Below are 26,485 nucleotides of genomic sequence, written 5' to 3' on the forward strand. Positions count from 1 at the left end.
TTTATTATTTTTGTGTGAATGTACCGTCAAATCAGATCTGCCTGGTACAGGAGGAGATTGTCCCTCCTTCCCCGGCAGAGCATCTGGTGGATTCGAACCATGCACCTCTGGGATTGTAGTTGCAGCTCCTTGCCAGTAGGGCGCCAGAGCTCCCCTAAAAAATAATTTTTATTTAAAAAAAAAACTTGTGGGAGGAAAATTAGCACTACAGATTAAAATATATAAATGCATTCTTATTTCTGTGAGATAGCCCAAAATGTCAAAATTTACTTGTCCTCTTGTAGAGTATTATCCTATTCCATGGGGGGTGTGAGTGTGTGTGTGTGTCTTTCTCACACCCATATTCCTTTATCTTTAGTGGTCGAGATGTTCTTAAGTCTTCAACCAAAAAGTAAAATTGAGTTGAGATGAGAATTTCCTAAATGATCAGAAAATGCATTCCTTTATTCAACTGGGAAAATGTCTTGAATAATTTTTCACTTTATATTATACTGGATGCATAAGATTTGTACTAGATTTGTGGCATCAAGCAATGAATGTGGTGCTGATCTGGCACTCTGTCTTACCATAAAGTACCTAGAGCATGGCCCTCTGTGGAACTCAAGACCCAACACATGGTGCTCCCGTGAGAAGCTTTTAAGAACTGTGTGCCCCAAATCACAAATGGATCTCCAGGCTCATGGCTCACCTGGCTACCTGTTTGTCCCAGTCTAATTGCCATACTCGCACTGCTATAACTTAGCCTAAATGTGGATGGTTTTTGTCCCCCGTACAGTTAACCAACCAAAGTTATCAAACAAGGGAAGATAAAATCAAAGGAAAAAAGAAGGAAGGAATGACCCAAAAGAGTTTAACTTATTGTCACCCATAGTTGTGCCCTTTTGATGGGTATTTTGAGCTCAGGAATGTGCTCAGGGAATAAAGGCAAGTGGAGAGATGTTAGGTCATTACAAAGGCAGAGGGTCAGATATAAATAAAAGAAGAGGCTTCAAGAATGAATGAAAAGAAAAAATCTACTAACTCTATGTCTTCCTTTCCTAATCGTCTATAACAAATATATCACAAATGAGTGGCTTTAAGGAACAGAAATTCATTTTCTTACCATCCTGAAGGCTACAAATCCAAAGCAGGGTCTCAATCATGCCAATTTTTTTCTCTGATGGTAGATCAGGGTGATACTCTGTTTCTCACATGACTCCTGTCTTTCTTTGCGTGTGCACTTGTGTGTATCTATACTATTTTTTTATATAGCCCAGGAATATGATCTCGATTGATTGATCATATCATGCTAAATTGTACTGTGGAAAGAAATTACATCCTATGACATGACATTGCATCTACAGAAATTGCATTACATTCACAAGTACAGAGACCTTTTTAGGAATGTGTATTTAGGACTCCAAAATACACTTTGCTGGAACACAATTTAACCATAATGTCTATTTGCCTAAAACTATGTTGCTCTTGTTGTGTGCCATCAAGTTGGAAATGACCCAACAGCTGACACTCCAGTGGGTTTTCAGAGGCAGTTAATAGCACAGGAGGAGACTGACCATCCTTTCTTGTGCAGCAACTGGTGGATAAATAAACTAGGTAGTGTGAGGTAAAATCTGAAACAAGACAAATTCTCAAATATTGGTCAGCACAGCAGTCGCTTCAGGGCATTTATCGAGATGAGGAAGATTGGGGGCTTGTTTTGTAGCCAATATGCAAGCTATCAATAAACAGCAACAATTTCTAAAGATGCTTTTATTTATACTTCATTCATGATAGAAGAAATAAATGTCCAGCGTTTAGACTTAAGTATATTTTTCATTAAAGTGTTGGGAAGATAGGTGCTGACAGATTAAAGTGGATCTTTTTTTCTTTTCTTTTTTTCCCCCCCACACCTCCCCTCCCCTGCCCTAAAGTGTATCTAAGAAAGATCATTCCTGTAAGTCTCTTCTAGGTACAGCTGTGTTCACTGGAAATCTAGCTCAAATATTACATTTCCATAATACATATAATTATGTTTTATCAGCTTTCTTTATAAAAGGAAAAGCTTGATTGTGTCTCTATGAGATGACAGAGGGAATAAAATAATTAACATTCTATTCTAAAAATTTAAAATATAGGTGTTTCCCAGAATAGTTTTAAATAGCCTAATTACTGGAGTGGCATCTACTTCCTAAACAGAATGCCTCTGAAAGCTCTATGAACTTTGATAAATGTCAATAGTTAAGGAAAGGCTTCAGGCCTTTTGTTCACAGGGTCGCTATGAGTCCTGTTTGACTCAAAGGCTATCAACAACATACTCCAGTAAACCACAGATTAAGAGGATATTTAAAAACCCCACTATTAATTCATATATTCATGCAAACAAACCCCTTCTGAATTCCCACCAAATGCCAGCTACAATTCTGAATGCTTAAGGAAGCAAGCTTGTAAGGAATCTCTTTGAGAAATCTAGGATCGGGATGTGATGAAAGGTGTCACGGAGATCCCAGAACAGCAACATGCTATAATGTGATCAACATGGAATAAAAAGAAACTCACTATACCAGAGCCTAAAAGAAAGTCAGGGTAATGTTTGCCTCTAAGGAAAACATTAGAGAGGGCAGTCTGGGCTTTGCAGAATAGTAGAAGGCCTGGGTTTAAAGTCAGGCTCTCCCACAAGCAGTGAAGTCACACATTCACCAACCTGCAACTGGAAATGGTGAGACCAGTCAGTCCCAGTGATTAGGCTGCAGAGAGATCAGGAGAGAACGTCTATCTGTGAACAAACACTCTCTGTAAACTTTGAGGAGCCACTCAATGGAAAAGAACCACGTTCCTGGCATGAAACACCCTATCAGTTAAAGTGCTTTGGGGCCAAGTGAAAGGCATGTCTGGGAAACTCTGGTCACCGTGGGTGGAACATGAGCCGGAATACAGTCTGAGAGAACTTAAATGATATGCTTAAGAATCTGAAGAGCACTCTAGACTTAGCAATGGCTAAGCTTTTAAGCAGCCAAGTGGCAATCATATCTAAATAGACTCCAGGGACCAAAAAAAGCATGGATAAATAAAGGAAAGAAAAGCAAGACAGAGGGTAGGCACAGAGAGAGAGCTAGTGGAATTGTCTGGCACCTTTCCCCACAAAGTGGTTCCTCAATGAGATGGTAGATGCCACAAAAAGGAAAGGACAGATGAGGAGTACTGTAAATGCTAAAGTCAAATGGCCCAAGAATACTCTGTTCAATGTTTCCTTAGTGGAAAATACAGAGTATGGACCACATTGGGGGATATCATGTTTCAAGCAAAGACACATTACAAGGAATTAGAAATTCCTGAGTCGTTATTGATAATTGTCTTCACAATTCCAACTCATCACCAATGCCTATGTACAAAGCAGATCTGCTCCAGGCTTGTCAAGGCTGTAACTGACTGGATCCAATCATGGTCTTGTCAATTACTTCCTATGCATCTGAAAATTGGACAATGAATGAGGATAGAAAAAGAAGAACCAATGCCTTTTAATTGTGGAGCTGGAGAAGAGTCCTGAGTATCCTATGGACTAACTGCCAAAAAACCAAACAAGTCTGTCTCAGAGGAAGTGGAAGGCCAGGATGGTGGACCCTCACCCCATATATACTTTGGGCATGTTGTCAGAAGGGGCTAGTTCTTGAAAAAAGACATCATGTGGGGGAAAGTAGAGGGCCATAGAAAAAGAAGATGACCTTCAAGATAGATTTACATAGGGACATAGGGCAACGTTTGTAACTGTTATCCACATGGTCACTAAGCGTGGTGGTTAACTTGATGGTACCTAACAAAAGCAAAAATCTATTAGATGTAGGTCATCAGGCCTATATTCCAAGAGTCTCTAAATAGATTAGAACCACAAACCTTCTGGCAAGTAGTCAAGTGCTTAACTGTTTCAACAGCCCTGTGCACTGTCTTTAAATCCAGAGTCCAGCCACAACATGAGAGAGCAAGTCCTGCTGGGATGACTTAAGTTGAGGACACTCAAAATCATAAAAAAAAAGCCCAGGGTTAGTGATCTGGGTCCTAGAAACTTGATAGTCTCTTAACGTCGTGAGAGCTTACCTCACCTTTACTTTAGAAAAACCTCACTCAAGTTACCACAGTCAAAGTGAAAACAGAACTCACCAGGGACTCACATGGGGAATGTAGCACTAGTCAAATTAAGGATGCCAGATGCCCAAACAGCCTTCAGGCTGTCATGCCTGGTGAGTCTGACTCCCAGTGTGAGGGTTAGTTTCTCCCTGAGTCACTTCAGCCCAACCTTTGCAGAGGGTAAAGGGTGAGTAGTTAGGGATATATTACAGCTAAGCACCTCGTATGTTCACTCACTCACACACACACACACACACACACACACACACACACTCATATTCATTCTCTCTCTCTCTCTCTCTCTCTTCTAGCACCACTACACCACCAAACCCTTAAAAAGTACAAACCCATAGGACTAAGAAATATTACAAAACCTGAACACAACAGTCTATACTTGGACATTAATCTACAACTTCCAATAGACTACACTAAAAGATCTCCCTTAAATCTATACATAAAGCTCTCAATTAAGCAAGGGGGGAATAAAGTTTCTTTTGGGAGACTTTGGGTGGGTTTTTTTTAAGCTCATACCTGGTCAAGACTCTGTACAAATCAGTTTATGCACTGTCTCATTTTTCTCTTAAATCAACTCTATAAGGGAATCATTATCATCCCTGTTTTACTACCAAGAGAACAAGCTCAAAGTGATTATATGATAAGCCCAAAGTTGCATCACTAGTAACAAGCAGAGGCATACTGGACCACAGGCCCGAGACTACAGAGTAGAGACTGGGAACAGTTCCACACTCCTCTTCCTAGTCACAAGATATTTACTCAAACGCACAGTCCTGCTGGGTCAGAGAATCCCATCCTCTTCTACTACTAAACTTTCTATCCATTAAACTCTTGAAAACACTTGCTGTATCTGGAGAAGAACCCAGTCCTGAGCAATCCTTCATAAATGTCTCTTAAAAGAATAAAACTTCTGATCTACCAACATCAGAAAAATGTCTCAAGTTACTTATTAAGGATTTTAAAAGCCAGCCAGCTACAGAGTATAAACCAGACACATTAACAAACAACCCATCTGGTGATCAGCAATCTCCTACAGGCCTCTGGAAACAAAACAAGACCCCACTGTTGAGGACTGCCTTTAAACTGAGTGTTTACACACTAGGATGGACAGAAACAGTCAACTTAAGCATTCAGCCTTTAAGGCAGGGCGTCAAAGGGTTTTATTTCCAGAGACCGCTTGGTTAATATACATCCTGTCCACATGACTTGATGACTCATTTGGACATAAACTGATGAAATCATTAGATCTGAGGATCTAATATATAGTAACTATGAAACCTTACCTAGTAGCAAAAAATATTCAATAAATTTTGATGGGGAGTGTTATGACCTGAATTGTGTCTCCAAAATATGTGCTGACCCTGTCCAGAACAAAGAAGATCAAAAATGCACCGACTCTGTCAACAGCAAAGAAAATCAAAGATGCATGGAAACAACTGGTCCAGAGGACTGGCAGGCCATGTGACCCCAGCCTCCACCAACCTGGGACCAGAAGAACTGGATGGTAGGTGGCTATCACTGAGGGTGCTAGATAGAGTAGGAGAAAAATGCAGAACAAGATTAAAAATAATAAAAAAGCCCATGTTTAGCAATCTGGCAGAGACTGTGTAAAGCAAGGGATGGCCATATTTGGCTTGTATAGGCCATTGTTTACTTAACTCTCTTTTAGATAAGCAACATGGAAAATGTTGTCATTGGGGAAAACTTTCCAAACTCAAAATCAAAAGCCGACTCCATGGCAAGTCTGGCAGGTTTGCATTTTCTTTCCCTCCATGTCAAGAGAAAGTAATAAAAATGGAAATATAAATAGCAAGCTGAGAGAACCTATTTGAACAGAAATGACAATAAGTTGTTTAACACATTAAGAGTTTTAAAAATAAAAAATTTAAAGAAACTCATAAAAAAAATAAACAAATTGAAGGGAGCTCTGGTGGCCTAGTGGCAAGAAGTTGCACTGCAGTCCCAGAGGTATGTGGTTTGAATCCACCAATGCTCGCTGGAAAAGGAGGGACAATCTCCTCTTGTACCAGTCAGATCTGATTTGATGGTACACACATAAAAAAATAATAAAATTTTGCTCACACACCCGGTCCGAGATGGCGGCGGCGGCGGCGGCAGGCGATTCCGATTCCTGGGACGCGGACACGTTCTCGCTGGAGGATCCAGTGCGGAAGGTGGGGGGCGGCGGCACCGCCGGCGGGGACCGCTGGGAAGGCAAGGACGAGGACGAAGACGTCAAGGATAACTGGGATGATGATGATGAAGAAGAAAAAAAAGAAACTGAAGAAAAACCAGAAGTAAAGATTTCAGAAAAGAAAAAAATAGCAGAAAAGATTAAAGAAAAGGAACGGCAACAAAAGAAAAGACAAGAAGAAATTAAAAAGAGGCTAGAAGAACCTGAAGAGCCTAAAATGCTGACACCAGAAGAACAATTAGCAGATAAACTTCGACTAAAGAAATTACAAGAAGAGGCAGATCTGGAATTAGCAAAAGAGACTTTTGGTGTTAATAGTACAGTTTATGGAATAGATGCGATGAACCCATCTTCAAGAGATGACTTCACAGAGTTTGGAAAATTACTAAAAGATAAAATTACACAATATGAAAAGTCACTATATTATGCCAGCTTTTTAGAAGCCTTAGTTCGAGATGTGTGTATTTCGTTGGAAATTGATGACTTGAAAAAGATTACCAATTCATTGACTGTGCTTTGCAGTGAAAAACAGAAGCAAGAAAAGCAAAGCAGAGCCAAAAAGAAGAAGAAAGGTGTGGTTCCTGGAGGGGGATTAAAAGCTACCATGAAAGATGATCTGGCAGACTATGGTGATTATGATGGAGGATATGTACAAGACTATGAAGACTTCATGTGAAAAAAAATAATAATAATAATAAAATTTTTAAAATAAAAGAAAAATGAGTAAATTATATAACTATGGTCAATAAATAATTGTTTGACATCAATATTAATCAGCAAAATGAAAGGAAGATATCATTTCTCTCATATTAGCAAACATGTAAAAGATCACCTCTGGTTCTAAAGTTACATCATCATCTATACTACACTATAGATTTTTTTTTAAAAAAAGGTATCTAGGATAACAACAACAAGATAAAATGGCTTTTCCAAAGCTTAAAGAACAAGGGAATATTTTTGAACAAAGAGGTGGAATATGGGCTGGATGGCAACACTATGGTCCGGGGATTCTATTCCTGGTTGAATGTTCTTAACTAGTAAGAAAATGTGGGTGATAAAAATGGTATCCTCTTCTTCAATCTCCAGCACTGATGACTTTATAACTAGAACCATCGATGTCTAGGCCAAGGATAATGAGGCAGGATACATTACCTGTATCAATTCATCTTCAAGGACCCTAGAATATTTCTTCTGAGAGCTGTGAACAATGACAGGCGCCAATATTTATACCCAGTGAATTTCACCTTACGATGAAGTTCAAGGCACAGGAAAGCAGACTGTCCTTAAAAATCATCCAAGGAAGCAGAGGACACACAGGCAGTGAGCCAATGCTGCACTGATTGATGCTAGGCACAAAGATTATCTTTAATTCTATGCAGAATGGCGTTCCTACACCAAAGGAAGAGTCCAGACAGAGAAGTCAAGGAAATTCACTCTACCTTGGATTTCGGTAAAAACGTCATAGCTTCACTAAGTGCAAGGAGACTTGAAAATCCCCTTCCATCTGCCACCAGGAAACTCAGACATTATAGATGGTTTTTTATCACTGTTTGTTTTTTTTAAGACATGGAATATCTTCCTTCAGACTGTGCCAAGCAGAATTCACGGTCTTCCCTTTTTAATCAAAGATTTGGGCAAGGACAGGGCTTGCCTTCTACCCCAATTCTGCCTCCTTAGGCACACACGTGTACATGTTTATGCACACAGACAGACGGGCACACCTGCCATGCAAACATATGCTCCCCTGGTAGGTGCCTCCTCAAGAACGCAGAACCAGCAAAGCTCCCATCTGCAGACTAAAAACTCAGTCCCCCTAGTCTAAAGGTGGTCAGCTCCCATCGTCAACCAAGATCATCATTTTGGCCACATATTCTAAATGTAAGCATCTATTTGAAAGCTTTGGGAGCATAATCACAAGTAATACTGTCCTGTGTCTCCTCTTCATTAGCTGGGACATTACTGCCTTACTCCTTTTCTTCCCATATATTTTAAGATCATTTAACCAGTCACAACAAAACACACACACAGAGACAGAGAGAGCGCGAGAGCATGCAGTGCTGATATTGTAGAATATCAAATAAAAGAAAATCCTGTTTGACATGCTCGGTCCAATTCCTTACATAAGGCAGATCGCCAACTCTAGCTCCCATCTCTCCCTTCCTCATTTGCTCTTACAGATCAACCATGAATATCAATAATCCTTTTCCTGTGTGTTCACTTAAGCTACAGACTAAGAGAGAATAGAGTAAGAAACAGAAAGAAAACAGATGATGGTATGGATTGAAGTGTGTCTGTCAAAACACATGCATGCACTGATGGTATACAGAGCTCTGGTGTAGGAGTCCGTACGGAGTTGTGCTGTTAACCCAAAGATGGGGTGCCTCTCTAGTGGTCTAAAAGTTATTCCAAAGGAGAAAAGATAGGCAATCTCCTCCTCGGAAATTGTTGTTGTTGTTGTTATGCGCCGTCGAAGTCGTTTGCAACTCATAGCGACCCTATGCACAACAGCCCTAAACCCTGCACTATCCTGTGCCAATCACATTGCCTCTGACACACCCAACCCGATTACCCCAGTCACTGAATCAATCCACCTCATAGAGAGTCTTCCCCTCCTGCACTGACCCTCTACCCTACCAAGCATGATGTCCAAGGACTGGGCCCTCCTTACAACATGTCCAAAGTATGTCAGACGAAGCCCCAGAATCCTTGCCTCCAAGGAGTAGCCTGGTTTAACCCTCTCTAGGATAAATCTGTTTGTTTTCTTGACAATCCATGGTACATTCAATACTCTTCTCCAGCACCACAGCTGAAAAGTGTCAATTCTCCTTCTATCCTCCCTAGTCATTGTCCAACTCTCTGATGCATAACAAGTGATTGCAAAAACCATGGCCTGTATCAGGCAGCCCTTAGTCTGGAGAGGGTTAAATCAGGCTGCTCCTTGGAGGAAAGGATTCAGAAGCTTCATTTGACATACTTTAGACATGTTTCAAGGAGGGTCCAGTCCTTGGAGAAAGACATCATGCTTAGGAGGGTGGAGGGACAGCACAAGAGAGGAAGACCCTCTATGAGGTGGATTGATTCAGTGACTGGGATAATCAGGGTAGATGTGTAAGAGGCAATAAGATTTGCACAATATAGAGCAGGGTTTAGGGTGTCGTACATACGGTCACCATGAGTTGAAGGCAACTCAAAGTCACATAACACCACCACCATCACTATCTCCCATTCTATATGTCTGCAGTATGACCTGATCACTTTCCCCTCAAGAGTCTACCAACCCACCCTATTAAATATGGAAAGGCCTTAAGCTTACTCTGATGAAGAGAATGTGACAAAAGTGATACTGTGCCAAGGGAGCTCTGGTGGCCTAGTGGCAAGACGCTGCACTGCAATCCCAGAGGTACGTGGTTCAAATCCACCAGATGCTCTGCTGGAGAAAGAGGGGGCAATCTCCTCCTTTACCAGTCAGATCTGATTTGATGGTACACGTAAAAATAATACAAAAAAAATTTTAAAAAAATAATAAAAAAAAGTGGTACTGTGCCAATTCTGGACACAGCCTTTAAATGGCCTAGCAGCTTCAATTTCCTGTCTCTTAGAAGAAGGCCTAGCAGCTTCAATTTCCTGTCTCTTAGAAGAATCATTGTAGGGACACCCCGTCCAGGAATCAATCTATCATGCAGTGAGAAGCTAAAGGAATCTATCTATCATGCAGTGAGAAGCTAAAGTCACACAGCGATGCCATGTGTAGGGACACTAGTCAATAGTTAACTGCGAGTCATGGTCGAGTCATTTTGAGCAGGTAGCCCACAGATGACCACAGCACCAGTCAATGTCTGCCTGTAATTGCAGTGCGATTCCAGGTGAGAACCACATAGCTGAAGTCAGTCAACCAAAAGAACTATAAAAGCTAATAAAAGAACTTCTATTTTAACCTACTTAATTTGGGGGGCTTAAGTGTGTTGGTTCAAATCCACCAGTTAGTCTACAAAACAAAAGTAAGGCGGTCTTCTCTTATAACCTTAGAATCTTAGATTTATAACCTTAGAAATCTAACGGAGGGTCACCATCAGCTTAATGGCAGTGAGTAATTGTCAGGGTGTTAGGTGAAATACATGGGTAACACATAAGTTAATTGCTCATCTATTATCCAAAAGGTTGGCAACTGAAATCCATCCAGGGGTGCCTGGGAAGACAGGCCTGGTGATCTGCTTCCTAAAGGGTCACAGTGTTGACAACCACATGCAACAATTCAACTTAGCACAGAGAGGGTCACCATAAGTCAGCACTGACACAAACACAACTAACAGCAAGAGCATGCTACACAGCAGCGAATTAACAGTTAAAAGCAAACATTCACTTTATAAGCTGTTTTTATTATTAAAATTATGCAGGAAAACTTTCATTCCTAAAGGAATTGGATTAATTTAGGACTATGATTAGGACTATAAAAATAGTATTGACCAGCATCCAGTGTTTAAGCAATGTCTTCATATTTTGCCACCATAATAATTTTTTTACTAGTGCATCCAAAAAAATTATACAGAAAAAGAACAACTAAGGGGGAAATTAGTTAAAGAGACTGTCACAGTCCTTCCAGGGAGAAGTAATGAAGAACTTCAACAATTTAATAACAAAATACCAAATAACTCAGCCACAAAATGAGCAAAGGACTTAGACATTCCACCAAAGCAAGTCGCCAAGTACATGGAAAATGCTCAAAGCCATAAGCTATCAGAGAGGTGCAAATCAAATCCACAATGAGATATATAGCCTTTCACTCCCATCAGAATGGCTACAACTTAGGAAAAATAAAAAGAACATAAGCAGAAAATAACAAAGCTTGGTTGAGAAGGTTCATTGCCAGTTAGTTGGCACGGACTCATAGCTGACCCTTCAGCAGGTTTCTGAGACTGCAACTGGCACAGAAAAGGGAAGAGGAAAGCTCGAAGTAACTGCTGGTGGAGTGCTGAGTTGCAGTTGACACTGATGGGAAAAACTGACAATGATTACAAACAGGGTTGCACATGCAACTAATGTAATTAATGTAATTGCTATTAATAAGTTGTTGCTAAGTACTGTGGGGTCAGAGCTGACCCACAGCTGACCCTCCAGCAGGTTTTGAGAGGCAGTTAATCACACCGGAAGAAACTGCCTTCCTTCTTTGGCAGAGCAGCTGGCAGTTTTGAACTTCACGCATCAGTTAAGTTGTACACCTGTAAAAAAGCTGAATGGGCAAAAGCTGTATGATAGACAGATATATAAACAAAAAGTATTTGCTGAGACTACTTGTATACAAGCAAACGCTTCTGAGTTCCTTTCTTTAAACTTTTACATGGTTTCATGCAACATTTCAGTTAACTGGCCTAACAGCTTGTACAATGCTACCTCCTTGTTAGCAGTGTCTGAACTGAAAAGCTTGGGAGCAGTCACCAAGACACAATAATTGACCTCTTCACCTAACGCAACAGAGGAAGGAGAGGTAGGAACAGGAAGAGGAAATGAAATGTGCAGCTGCCACGGGACCAGAAGAACTGCATGGTGCCTCACTACCATTACTAACATTTTGATCAAAGATTCTACTGAAGAATCTTGATCAAAAGGGAAAAGAACGCAGAAAGTAGTTTGAAATTCTCACGTGATCTAGATTTTCTGAAGCCATTAATGTTTGCTAAACTCCTAAAAGGGATCTCTGGTGGCCTAGTGGGTAAGAAACTCTACTGCCAACCCAAAGGTAGGCAGGTTGAATCCACCAGCTGCCCCTAGGGAGAAAGATGGGCAATCTCCTCCTGTACAATTTACAGCCTCTGAAAAGCCACTAGAAGGCCAGTTATGACTCAGTTTCAACTCAACAGTATACAACAACAACAACAACAAAATCCTGGAACTATTCCCCTGAGATAAACCTTAACCCAAAAATATGCCCTCAACCACTGTTAAAAGCACGCAATCACGTAGCTTGCCTAAGCAATGGTGGTATACTCTGTAATGGGCTGCCCGTTAACTCAAAGGCAGTAGAGTTCAGATCCACCAGTAGCCTCGGAGAAAGACAGGCAGTCTCCACCAGTTGCAATTTACAGTTTCAGAAACTCATGGAGGGTTGCCATGTGTCAGAACCAACTCACAGCAGTGAGTTTGGATAAAAAAAGGTTTGCTTTGAGCAGAGAGCTCCTTTTAAGATATAAATGGCAGCATACTGGCAATAGCTACCCGAAAAATAAAATAGGAAACTTAAGAGGCAGTGAGTTTATATTAACAGGTGAAGAACAACTCAAAAAGGAGGGTGAGAATAGACTGCATAATTTAGAGAATGTAATCAATGTGAGCTCTGGTGGTCTAGTGGCAAGAAGCTGCACTGAATCCCAAAGGCACAGGGTTAGAGGCCACCAGCTGCTCGGAGGGAGAAGGAGGGGCAATCTCCTCCCGAGCGATTAACTGCTCTGAAAACACATTGGAAGGGTAGCTATGAGTCGATTCTGACTCTGGTATACAACAACAATCAATGTCACTGAATTTTAGATGTAGATACAGCTGAATTGATGTATACTCTTAGCAACAACAACAAAAATAAACTACTGAAGGGAAAAGTTGTGGCCTATACTTAGCCCACTAAATTGGGATCTAAGTCCTATGTGGGACTCTCATGTCTTGCCACTTTCCAGGGAAATAAATGAAGAAATATAAAAATAAGAGCAAATCCATATAAAGGCCAGAAAACAGGGATGGATGACATCAAACAACAAACAAAAAATCCTTGAGGAATTTCTGGAAATGATATAACAGACAAGATCAAATTTACAGGGGAGGGGGGGAGGAAGCCGTCATACAGAGACTGTGATTTAAAGCTGGCAAAAGGAATATAGGTGCAGTGATTAAAAGACTGTGGAGTGCTGAGCTTTCAGTGCAACTTAAAGAGGAAATAGTTGATTTTTTTTAACAGCTGTGAAATTCTCAATCTGCAGGATAATTCTTTTCCCATTTCCACAACTGAGAAAGGTCTATCCTGACTATTGGCTGTTACTAGCCGCATACACCCTGGCAGAAAGCCTTTATATAGAGAGCGCAATTCCGAAGGTCTGTTCTCACATACTCCTTCCCCACTTCATTCCAATAAAATCACTGCAGACAGACCAAAAGTTTACTGTATAGAATCATAGGCTAACCACAATATTTAGGAGAAGATGTTTAAACATGTTTAGTGTTTGCTAAAGCAAAAATAAACAAGCTTACATTTAAGTTAAACAGAAAAATAGGCAAAGAACGGCATGATGTTGTTGTTATGTGCCATCAAGTTGCCTGCAACTCATAGTGACCCTATGTACAATAGCCCTAAACCCTGCAGTATCCCTTGCCATTCTTCTTGTCTCCGACACACCTATCCCCACTATCCCAGTGATGAAACCAATCCATCTCATCGAGGGTCTTCCCTCCTGCTCTGTCCCTCCACCCTCCCAAGCATGACATCCCTCTTCAAGGACTGATGCACCTTACAACATGTCCAAAGTATGTCAGACAGAGCTTCAGAATCCTTGACTCCAAGGAGCAGCCTGTCATGGAAATCTGCCAAAATACCAAGTAAAAATAAAATGTCGTAAATGAGACAAGAAATGTTGACACAAATAAGAAGAACAGACTAATATCCAAATACCTATAAAGTTCTCTAGAAAAGAGAGAAGGAGAGAGACTGGTCATTGAAAAGCATATTGAAGCAGCATCACATTGAAAAGGTACATTTGGTTTCATGAGAAAAATCAAAGAAGAATATAGATCTAAATATCAGCAGTGTGGTAAATTTCCTACATTTAAGAATAAAGGGAACACTAAGTATACTCTCGTCAACAAAAAACTAGGAAAGAATGCCTTACTTCATTATTTTATGAAGAATAAATTAAAGAAGACTCTAGAGATATGATGAAATTCACTTGAGCAGGAATCATAAGCACAGGCTTCCCAGTGACTACAAATGCTGACCCAACTACAGCAATGAAATACGAAACAATCATTAAAAATAAGCAAGGAATGGAAGCAAAGGAGGAGAATCCTGCGTACAATATGTCAGAGTCTCCAAGGTGCAGGATTAAGTGCAAAATAATACACAAAGCAGCATTTAAGACATACCACCATTTGAGTTAAAACAAACATGTATGCCCTTTTTATTTATGCGTAAAATATATCTTTGGAAAGATTCTTCAGAAACTAGTAACCCTGTCAGGGAAGAAGGATAACGGTCTTAGCACTGAAGGGTTTTCACCAGATAATTCTATTACATTCTGAATTTTATACTAATGTTGTTAGGTGCTGTCTAGTTGACTATGATTCATAACAACTCTACAAACAACACATCTGTACCCTGCCCTAGCCTGTGCCATCCTCAAGATCTCTGTAACAAAAGGACAAATACTACATAACACTACTGTTGTAAAACAGGACAAACATGGGGGTGGGGTTGGGGAAGGAAATGGGAAAAGAATGGACCGATAATGAACATTGTATTAGAACAGAAGAGAGGATTAACTGTCTGAAAGGAATATATGATTATGCATTATATGTATGAGAACAACCTGGAACAAGGGGTGTATTGCAGTGTGAGATGGGTGTGGGGGAGTGATGAGATGGGGAGAAAATGTACAACAATGAATAAATAAAAGGCAGAAAAAACCAGAAAGCTCTATGATTTCTACATTTTTCTCAGTACATCCATAAGAGACTGATTTAACAAGTCATTCCTCTAAATTCCTTATCAGAAGTTCCAATAACTTTTCTTCCTCTAAAAAGTTTTCTGGCCCTTTTTTGCTGACATCTAATTGCTAATTTTTTGAGCAAGATGAAATTATCTGTTGTCTCTGAGACACTGTGGTATTCTTGTCTTTTTATTATATTGGTTTGACATATCTGATAAAGCCGTGCAAGTGTATTGCACTACCTGCTACTTTGGTAATTGTTAGTGTTTCACCTCCTGTCTTCTGGTGGATCTGACAGAGCATTGGAGGTGTGCAGTTCTCAGTTTGCACAATGCAGTTGAGGGCCGACTGGGCTAGTGTCAGCTGCAGCCTTGTCTTGGTCAGGTGAGGCAAGAGCTGGTCATTACTCCAGCCCTTTGCGTATAACTGCAGGAGGCCTATGTGTGGTTGGCTGCTGCCAAAATAAAAAAGCATTAAAAAGGAGGGAAGGGGGGGGAGGAGAGAGAGAGATCGTGCGTGCGAGCAGGAGGGAAGTTCAATAAGGGAAAGGAAAAAAAGCAGGGAGAACACAGAAGGGATGAAAACTATACCATCATCCCCAAAATAACAAAAAAGGATAAAATGTAATGCACACCAAAATCCAAGAAGCTACAGGAAATAATCGCAACAGACCTTGGAAGAGGGTAAGCGGGGCACGTTACTGGTGCTCTCTGCCACTGTTCTTGTGGGTGGAGGCAAGTTGTCTGGTCAGGGACAGTTGTCTGCTGCTCCAACAGATGTTTGAGGTGAGGGTACACAATCAGGTCTGCTTTGACAGATGGTTAAGGTTCCAAGAAGTAAGCTGGGCTAAGAGGAACTTCCAGTCTTGGGGTGTTGAAGGGCTGGGCATCCAGCCTGGGAAAGAGTTTCTGCTGGCCTCTTAGGATTCTAGGGTAGTCGGCCTGGCTGGAGATTCTGTCCTTGCCAGTCCAGGGTTTGGAAGAAGACACCCAGGCAGAGGAAGCTATTATGAGCTGACAGTCACAGCCAATTGGAGGTGTCCAAAGATGGTGCACTTCTTGGAGGAGGTATGTTCTGGGTGTGGCTGTCTGTGGCTTGTGGTGTGTGGTAAGCAGGGAACCCCCAACAATGTCCAGTGACAGAAAAGGGCCTCAGTAAGAAGTGATGCCCCCACTACTTCAGGGGCTGTTTGTATCCAAGTACAGTACAAACCAATCCCGATGCAGCTCTTGATGTGGGTCTCTGGGTGTACAGCCATGTACACATTCCAGGCACCAATAAATTGGCATGGGCTTGGCCTTAAGTGGAGCTGGTACAAGCAGGAGAACACTGTCAACCACCTGGTGTGGGGCAAGGGGAATGGCTCCTCTGATTCTCAGGAGGATATAAAGAACAAAGTGGAGACTGTACCTTTCTTAACAAAGAGCTGCTAATATGGACACCTCCACAGGCCCAAGTTCCCAAGCCAGCCAGAATGCCACTTAAAATGATTGGTACCACTCTGTCTGCAATTCTGTGCTCTCTGAGTCTTATTCAGTGCTTTCATTCCGCTTCTTCCTTTAGTCAGTGTTTGAAGTAGTTCATTATGTCTTCCCTTTTGAATAATGTTAGGTGTTGTCAAGTTGATTATGACTCCTAGCGACCCTCTGAACAACAGATCTGTACTCTGACCCATCCTGTGCCATTCTCATCATGTCTAACATACCTGAGCCCATTGCTGCTGTCACGGTGTCAATTCATCTCGTTGAGTCTCTTCCCTTCTTTAGCGATGCGCCATCTTACCAAGTATGATGTCCCTTTCCAAAGAACAGCCTTTCCTATCAACAAGCTCAGAGTAGGTAGGGTGAGCTTTGGTATTCTTGCCTCTAAATCTGTTCTTGCACTTGGGCTGCACTTTTTCCAAGACATATTTGTTTGTTCTTTTGACAGTCCATGGTATCTTCAGTTCTCTTCTCCAACACCACAGCTCAAAGGCACCAAATAAATGTTCTTCTGGAATCGACAGCTCTCAGATGAGTAGCAAGTGAGTGAAAAGACCATGACCTGAATTATGTGCACCTTAAGTCTTCAAACTAACATCATTGCCCCTCAGTAATTTGGAGAGGTCTCTGACAATAGACTTCCAGTGCAATACATCTCCTATCTCCTGACTGCTAGTACCAAGGATGTTGATTCTGGATGCAAGTAAAAAAATATAATAATAATAATAATAATTGGTAAGTTCATCTTTTCTCCATCTATCCTGCTATTAGGGAGCTCTCCAAAGTACTGAAGAGCAATGGTGTCTCTCTGGAAACTAAAGTGCATCTGATACAGGCCATGGTCTTTGCAATCACTTGTTATGCATCAGAGAGTTGGACAATGACTAAGGAGGACAGAAAGATAATTGATGCCTCTGACCTGTGGTGCTGGAGAAGAATGTTGAGGGTACCATAGACTGCTAGGAAAACAAACAAATTCATCCTGGAAAGGGTTAAACCAGGTGGCTCCTTGGAGGCAAGGACTCTGAGACTTCGTCTGACATACTTTGGACATGTTGTAAGGAGGGACCAGTCCTTGGAGAGGGACATCATGCTTGGGAGGGTGGAGGGACAGCACAGGAGGGAAAGGCTCTCTATGAGGCAGATTGATTCAGTGACTGGGGTAATTGGGTGGGTGTACTGGAGACAGTGCGACTGGCACAGGACAGAGCAGAGTTTAGGGCTATGAGTCACAAGCGACTGGATGGCACATAACAACAACAACAACAACAACATCATGAGGGGAGCTCTGGTGGCCTAGTGGCAAGGAGCTGCAACTACAATCCCAGAGGTGCATGGTTCGAATCCACCAGATGCTCTGCCGGGGAAGGAGGGACAATCTCCTCCTGTACCAGTCAGATCTGATTTGACGGTACACGCACACAAAAATAATAAAATTTTTAAAAAAATTAATAAAAAAATTTAAAAAAAAAAACACAACCTCATCATGATGTTGTTTATCAGTCCAGGGGTGAGGATTTTTGATGTTAGATGCAATCCATATTGAAGGCTGTATTGCTATAATAAGTGTTGCCAGTCCTCCTTACTGTCAGTGAGCAAGGTTGTGTCATCTGCATAACACAGGTTGTTGATCAAGATCCTCTGATCCTGATGCCACATTCTTCTTCACATGGTGTGATTTACCCTCTACCCATCCTCACTCCTCTGTTCCCTCCCCTCCAGCTCCTTGGGCCCCATGTATGTTTTTCTAGTTATCCTTCTATTTTTGTAATAATGGTGCTATGCATATTTGTCCTTATCATACTGAGTTCACTCAGCATGATGCTCTCCAGTCCCTCCCAAGTTATACAGTATTCTTAAAAATTGTTGCTCCTGAGTGCTGTGTAGTATTCCATTGTGTAAGTGTACCACAATTTCTCAATTCATTTGGTTGGATTAGACATATGGGCTGTTTCCATGTTTTTGCAATGGTGAGTAATGCTGCTATGAACACTGATGTACAAATCTCTGTGTCCCAGTTCTAATTCTTTGAGGTATAGTCCTAGTAGTGGAATAGCTGGGTCATACAGAGTGTTTACCTTTTTGAGGAAATGCCAAACTGCCTTCTAGGGTAGTCATACCATTTTACAATACTACCAGCAGCATATGAGAGTCCCCACCTTTCCACATCCTCTCCAACATTTCTTGTTTGCTGTCCTGCTAAACTTTGTCACTGCTACTGGGGTGAGATGGTATTTCACTGTGGTTTGCATCTTTCTTATTAAGTGATTTTGAGCATTTCTTCATGTGTCTGCTGACCATCCAAATGTCTTCCTCAGTCTTTTGTCCATATTGTAACTGGGTTATCAGTCTTTCTCTTGTGCAGGGCCTGTAGTATTCTGTAAATTTTTGTTGTGAGATCCTTGTCTGAGATGGTATTGCCAAATGTTTTTTCCCAGTTGGTAGAGTTTCTTTTCACCCTATTGGAAAAAGATTTTTATGCACATAGGGCCTTTATCTTTAGCATGTCCATTCATCAGTTTTATCCTCTCCAGAGTGTGCATTACAGGCTGCATTTTTCAGCTCCTTTGTACCTGAGACTAGGCGTTCTAAACTTGGTCCCGTTTTTGTTTCTTATAAACTTTATGGTTTGGGGATGTACCCCAAAGGTCTCTGATCCACCTTGAGTTGATTTTTATGTATGGTATGAGATGTGGATCTGTTACAATCATTTTAAAAAATTTTCTGGCCATTTATTGTATAATTATATATACATATACTGCATGATCCAGCAATTTTCTTTCAGGTATTTACCCTAGAAACTTTAAAAATATGTCAACTGGAGACTTGTACATGCACATTGATTACTGACTACATTGACTATTCACAGAAACTTTATTTGTATCCTTCTAGAAACATGCCTGGGAAAGGTAGGAAAGTCAGCCAAAGGGAAGAAGATCACACACCACACAAGATGATCTGACACAGTGACTACAGCAAAGGACTCAAGTGTGTCAGAGATGATAAAGATGGCACAGGATAGGACAGGGTTGAGGTCTGCTGTTCAGAGGGCTGCAATGTGTTGTACTCACTTCAATGGCACCTAACGAGAATGTCAGTATCTTTTTCATCTAATTTATCTAACTTATTCGCATAAAATTGCTTATAAATTTAATTATGATCCTTTTGATTTCTCTAACGTTATTAGTGATACCACCTCTTTCACTTCTGATGATACATGCAAAGGTGTTTGACTGTGTGGATCATAACAAACTGTGGCAGACACTGAGAAGAATGGGAATCCCAGAACACTTGATCGTTCTAATGCTAAACCTATACTTGGACCAAGAGGCAGTCATCAGAACAGAGCAAGGAAACACTGTATGGTTCAAAATTGGGAAGGGTGTATACCAGGGATGTATGCTGTCTCCATACCTTTTCAACCTGTATGCAGAACAGATTATCCGGGAGGCTGGGCTCTATGAGGAGAAGTGTGGTGTCAGGATTGGTAGAAGATCAATCTGTGTTATACAGATGAAACAATCCTGCTTGCTGAAACGGAGAAGGACCTGAAGCGCTTGCTGCAGAGGGTCAAGGACTGCAGCCTTCAATATGGATTGAGGCTCAATAACAAGAAGACAAAGGTTCTTATCATTGGACCAACTGGTAGCATCAGGATGGATGGTGAAGAGATTGAGATTGTTTACAACTTTAGTTTACTTGGCTTCACAGTCAACACTCTTTGGCACCAGCAGCCAGGAAATTAAAAGATGTATTGTGATGGAAAAGTCTGCTGTTAGGGATCTCTCCAAAGTATTGAAGAGCAATGATGTCACTCTGGAGACTAAGGTGTGTCTGATACAGACCATGGTCTTTGCAATCACTTGTTATATGTCAGAGAGTTGGACAATGACTAGGGAGGACAGAAGGAGAACTGATGCCTTTGACCTGTGGTGCTGAAGAAGAGTATTGAGGGTACCATGTTAGGAAAACAAACAGACTCATCCTGGAGAGGGTTAAACCAGGCTGCTCCTTGGAGGCAAGGATTCTGAGGCTTCGTCAGACATACTCTGGACATGTTGTAAGAAGGGACCAGTCCTTGGAGAGGGACGTCATGCTTGGGAGGGTGGAGGGACAGCGCAGGAGAGGAAGACCCTCTGTGAGGTAGATTGATTCAGTGACTGGGGTAATCGGGATGGGTGTATTGGAGACAGTGATATTGGCACAGGATAGAGCACGGTTTAGGGCTGTTGTAGACAGGGTCACTATGAGTCACAAGCGACTGGATGGCACATAACAACAACAACAACAACAACAACATGATATATTCATCCAGTGGATTCAATAAGCAACAAAAACAAACAGGAGTCTTGACAAAGCTGTGTGCTTCACTGCTAATTAAAAAGTCTGTGGTTTGAACTTAGCAGCCTTGGAAACATGAAGGCCAATTCTCCGTCATGTAGGGGCAACAGGAGTCAGAGTCAGCTCTTTAGCAAGGACAGGCAGGAGGTGTGTTGTTTTGTGGCTTTGGGTTGGTTTTTTTCTTCACAGAAATGAACAAACCACAGATACAGCAACAACTTGGATAACGATTAGTACATGGAAAAACCAAACAGTATATATTTTATTATTCCAATTATAAATTCTATAAGCACAGACATATATAACACAGAGTGACAGGAAGTAGATAAGAGGGCATCTGGGACCAAGAGAAGAAAGGACAGACTGAAAAAAGGCAGGAGGAAATTGTGATGTCACAGAACTTGACTGGGATTCCACATGTAACTATGGTTGTGACTTACTGAATCACTTATTCAACAAGCAATTATTTCATACATTTATATAAACTGTACACTCAAAAGGCTATTTTCAATAACACTTTCATCTTCACTTAAAAAAAACTCCAAACGAACCCCTGGATTTCTCCTTTTAAACTATTCAAATCAAACTGCTAGATGTTGAAAGGCTGGATGTGGAGGGAGGTGATGCAGCAGACCCTATGTATGTTTTAAGGTGGGGCTGGGGAACTCTGCCAGATTACCAGGCAGATGATTAAGGGGTAGCACATGCCATATATGTTTCCCTCCATTAAATCATTCACAGACATAATACAGCAAACTGAAAAATAAATACGAATAAAAGAAACATTCAAGAAATAAATTAATAGTTTAAGTAATGAGATATACTATGATGGTTGGTGTAGTTTTAAAAAAGAATTTCTAAAATAAGAGGCATTAAGTAACAGCAGCAACAAAAAGATTGATTAATCAGAATAGGGAACTCAAATTCAAGATAATTTCAACAAAATCTAGAAGAGGAAGTAAAAGCAAGCCTAAATGTCTCTCCTTGTTCTGGTGAAAGTAACAGATGCTAATTAGATCTTGGCTATTTATATATATGAGCTGTGGTGCTGGAGAAGAGTATTGAATGTACCATGGACGGCCAAGAAAACAAACAGATTCATCTTGGAGAGGATTAACCCAGGCTGCTCCTTGGAGGCAAGGATTCTGGGGCTTCGTCTGACATACTTTGGACATGTTGTAAGGAGAGACAAATCCTTAGAGAGGGACATCATGCTGGGGAGAGTGGAAGGACAACACAGGAGGGGAAGACCCTCTATGAGGTGGATTGATTCAGTGACTGGGGTACTCGGGATGGGTTTGTCAGAGGCAATGAGATTGGCACAGGATAGAGCACGGTTTAGGGCTGTTGTACATAGGGTCACTATGAGTCGCAAACGACTCGACGGCACATAACAACAACAATACACACACACACACACACACACACACACACAGGGATTAGTCAAATAGAAACAGGAACTAGTATTTGAAACAAAATAAAATTTCAAAGGAAACTTGATTAATAGAACCAATGTCAGGAAATAGAGAAAAGAAAGGGGGTAAAAAGTATAGCAAATTGAAGATAAAGTAAATCCAAAGTTCCACAAAGATGATTGGCAAACTGAATCAATAACCAACTAGAGTTTATCCTGCATAAGAATATAAGTATTAGTTTAGTATTGTCGTCGTCGTTGTTGTTTTTAAGTGCCTTTGAGTCATAGAGGACTCAGAGCAACCCTATGAACTAAAGACCTCAACACTTGCATAACTTTCATCATTTCTCCACATTCATAGAGTTTCTAGAGGCAAACTATTTCGGAAGTGGATGTCACTCCTGCTTCCAAGCTTGTTTTAATCAGGGAGGTCCAGCAAACCCTGTCCACCACGGGTAACCATTATCGCAATTGACACATCAGTGTCACAGTGTTCAGCATCACAGTAAACATGAGTTATCTCTGTACAGAAAATGGACAGACCAGTGCTATGCCACTTAGAAGAATGTCTGACCAAGTACCAACCATATTTAAAAACCAAGGCATGGTTTAAACTCCATGAGCTCAAACATTCCCATTGGCTCTCACCACTCAAAAGCTCCCAAATGGAAGCATTCTAACACTTCCTCAATTTCCAACCAAATTTAAAAACCTAGCATGGTTTAAACTCCATGAGCTCAAGCATTCCCATTAGCTCTCACCACATAAAAGAACTCAACTGGAGCATTCTGCCACTTCCTCAATTTCCAATCAGTTTAATATTAAGAAATCAATTAATTAGTTCAAAAAGTTAATGCAGAAAAGTAAAATAATTTCAGTACATACCTACAACACATTTCAGCAAATCCAAAATCTATCACTCAATTAGAAAAGATATACACACAAGTAAGACATGAATAGGAGAGAAAATTTTTTATCTTGCTATAAAATCAGTACCAAATATATTTAATGAGACCCGTTTCATTGAAGAACTAGGTCAGTGGGCCCTACCTCACTATTTTATTATTAATCACCATGGGCTGTGAAATAAAATGAATACACACACACACACACACACACACATACACAAAACATGGCTGGATGGATGGATGGATGGATGGACAGACAGACAGATAGATGATAGAGTTGTAAAAAAAGTTTCTTTCCCTTCAATTTTCTAAGTAGGTAATGAACTGAATGAAAACTCATTAAAAGTAGGTTGCAAATTCAGTAAGGTGTCTAGATGCAAGATAAAATTTAAAAACAACAACAAAAAAAAAAACCACAACCAAAAACAGTCTAAAAAAAACCCCAAAACCAAAAACCAATAGCTTTCGTACAGATGAAGAATAAAATAGAGCTTTATCTTCCAATCCTAAAGTAAGGGAAGAGAAAAAGAAAAGCCCTGGAATGTAATAGCACATCCAAAGGGGAACTGACTAGAAGCACTTAGTACAGTCCTGGACAGCTGATAAATATTTGATGAATAATGAATGGAATATAAACTTCCTGATAGCCTGTTTCCACTCATCTATTTCCTTGGGGGAGGGAATTGTGGGTTTTGCCCACTGGAATCACTCTTCTCAAGGCTGACAGATCACCTACCAGAAAGAGCTCTCTCTTTAAAATGCCAGCATGCTGAATAAGCCAGGGATAATGCACTCTTATTCAAACAAGATGAACATTAAATAAAGGAGGATAATGAAAATTATACCATAATCAGATTGTGATAGTAATCAGATCAATGATAATATTAAATACGTATGTAAATTTTTTCACGGCCTGCTTATTTGCTAAAGTATCTACAATCTGGGCTTCATCCACCATATTTTGTGGGTAAGTGAATCCTAAAGAGTTGTGCTGCCAACTCAAAGGTACACAATTCAAATACACCAACTGCCCTGAGAAAGAAAGATAGAAAATCAATTCCCATGTAATTTACTGCCTATGAATAATCCACTAGAGAATCAGCTATGAATTGGTTTCAACTAGATACATAACAATAATGCTAATGGGGTTTCCCCTACACACAAAAAAAGTACTCTTCTGTTATTCTGTTACTGCTTTTCTTGATGTGTTAAATTTTATGAAACTCGACTATACAATCTGGCTATTCTAAAAGTATTTTTTAGTTTGTTTCATCCATTTCCCACTTTTTTGGGTGTTAAAGGCACACAGTTCACTCCAAAGAGCACAGATCAAATTATCAATACCTATAAAAATTAGACAAAAAAAATTTTTTTCTGTTTATCTAAATATATGCTGTTTATATTAATTTTTAATAGCATTCAGACTCATTGTGCATAATCTCATGGGAGGTTCCATCATGATCTCCATTTTACTGATGGGCCAAGAGTCGTTCAGATGACTTTCCTTAGGTCACAACAGCCAGAAAGCAATTGTATCAGAGCCTCCTCAGGGAACTGTTAGGGTCTCCTTTTTACTCAGCTGCTCCCAGGCATCCAAAAGCACAGCTCCTGCTTCAAACCTGCACTTTCCCACAACTCTCATTGCTGAACTTCCACTGGATTTCTGAGGCTATAAATCCTACAAAAGTAGACTATTTCTCTCCTGCAGAGTTGATGATGGATTTGAAACATCAGAGACTAGTGACACCAGAACCACCAGACCTGTGTTAGCAGCTACAATTACCTGCAGCCTACCTATTAGAGCTCCCTAGGACTACCCACCAAAGCTACCTACTCCTCTTAACTGTGTTGTTGTTAAGTGCCATTGAGGCGGCTGTGACTCATAGTGATCCTATGAACAACAGATCTGAATCCTGTCCTATCCTGCACCATCTGCAACATCTCCGATATACTTGAGCCCATCACTACAGTCACCATGTCAATTCATCTTGTCGAGAATCTTTCTTACACTGACCTTTCCAAACATGATGTCTCCTCTACCTTTCCAAGCATGTCCTCTTCTCCAAAGACTGCCCCTCCAAACAATATGTCCAAAGTATATGAGACAAAGATTCAACATCCTTGCATCCAAGGAAAATCCTAACTGCATTTTCACCAAGACAGACTTGTTTGTTCTTCTGCAGTCTAAGGGATACTTTTCCAGCACTCTTCCAAGAGTCCAGTACTCTTCTCAAAGATAACTCAAAGGTATTAATTCTTCTTCTGTATCTTTAGTCATTGTTCAGTTTTTAGATTCACAGCAAGTAATCGAAAAGGTCATGGCTTGGATCAGCACACCTTAGTCATCTGACATCCTTGTTCTTCAGCTTTTTTTTTATTTCTTAAATATGGAAAACTTCATCAATTTGTGTGTTGTCCTTATGCAGGGGCCATGCCAATTTTCTCTGTATCATTCCAATTTTAGTATATGTGTGGCTGAAGCAAGCACCTTCAGCATTTTTTTAAGTTCCTGACAGCAGATTTTCCCAATGCAACACATCTTTTCGTTTCATGACTCTTGGTACTAAGGATATTAATTGTGAATCCAAGATGAAATAGCTGACAATTTCTATCTTTTCTCCATCTGTCATGTTACTGGCACAATAGCAAGGATTTTCATTTTCTTGATGTTAAGGTAAAATCCATATTGAAGGTTGTAGTCTTTGATCTTCTGCAGCAAGCCTTTTCAAGATCTCCTCACCCTCAGCAAGCAAGGTTGTATCATATGCATTAATGTAAGTTGTTAAAGAATCTTCCCCAGTTCTGATGCCACATTCTTCCTCATAAAGTTCAACTTCTCAAATGATTTGTTCAGCATAAAGACTGAATAGGTATGGAGAAAAGATACAGCCATGACGCACACCTTTGCTGATTTTAAACCATGCCATGTTTGCTTGCTCTGTTCAGACAACCGCCTCTTGGTCTATGCATAGGTTTCACATAACCACAAATGCCTCTTTAATTTAACAACTCTCAACAGTACACTTATTTACTGTGGAGCCAGAATTATCAAGTAAACATGATTCATGCAGGTGCTGGCAAATTATCTCATCATGCTCTTTATCGACTTTCTGCATCATCATAAACCTATAGGCAGATAATGTGTTTCATTTCTGAACAGATGCACAGAAAGGCAGTGCTATCCCATTAAGTGCTGTGTTTTGGTTTTTAAATTAAGTAGCAAACACCTGACACAACACCTGAAAACATAACCTCTTTTGTGATACCCAAACTGGCTTATGTAAACATTGCTCTACAGTTACCTTGGCAGTCTGCAATGGGTCTTTAATAATCGTTCCCTTTTGCACTCACTC

The 26,485-nt window shown here is 40.6% G+C and overlaps 2 protein-coding genes across 2 annotated transcripts in view; one reads left to right on the plus strand and one right to left on the minus strand.

Annotated features, from left to right (window-relative positions):
• SNX30 (sorting nexin family member 30) overlaps positions 1-26,485 on the minus strand; it is a 133,925-nt gene that overhangs the window by 87,822 nt on the left and 19,618 nt on the right. The window lies entirely within an intron of this gene.
• LOC102867940 (eukaryotic translation initiation factor 3 subunit J-like) lies at positions 6,197-6,985 on the plus strand. The gene has a single exon (XM_006900839.1). The coding sequence runs from the start codon at positions 6,210-6,212 to the stop codon at positions 6,981-6,983; it is 774 nt and encodes a 257-aa protein (XP_006900901.1). The 5' UTR covers positions 6,197-6,209; the 3' UTR covers positions 6,984-6,985.

Source organism: Elephantulus edwardii, unplaced genomic scaffold (assembly GCF_000299155.1).
Source record: "Elephantulus edwardii isolate Elephantulus edwardi_28Jun2011 unplaced genomic scaffold, EleEdw1.0 scaffold00297, whole genome shotgun sequence".
Taxonomy (NCBI): Eukaryota; Metazoa; Chordata; class Mammalia; order Macroscelidea; family Macroscelididae; genus Elephantulus; species Elephantulus edwardii.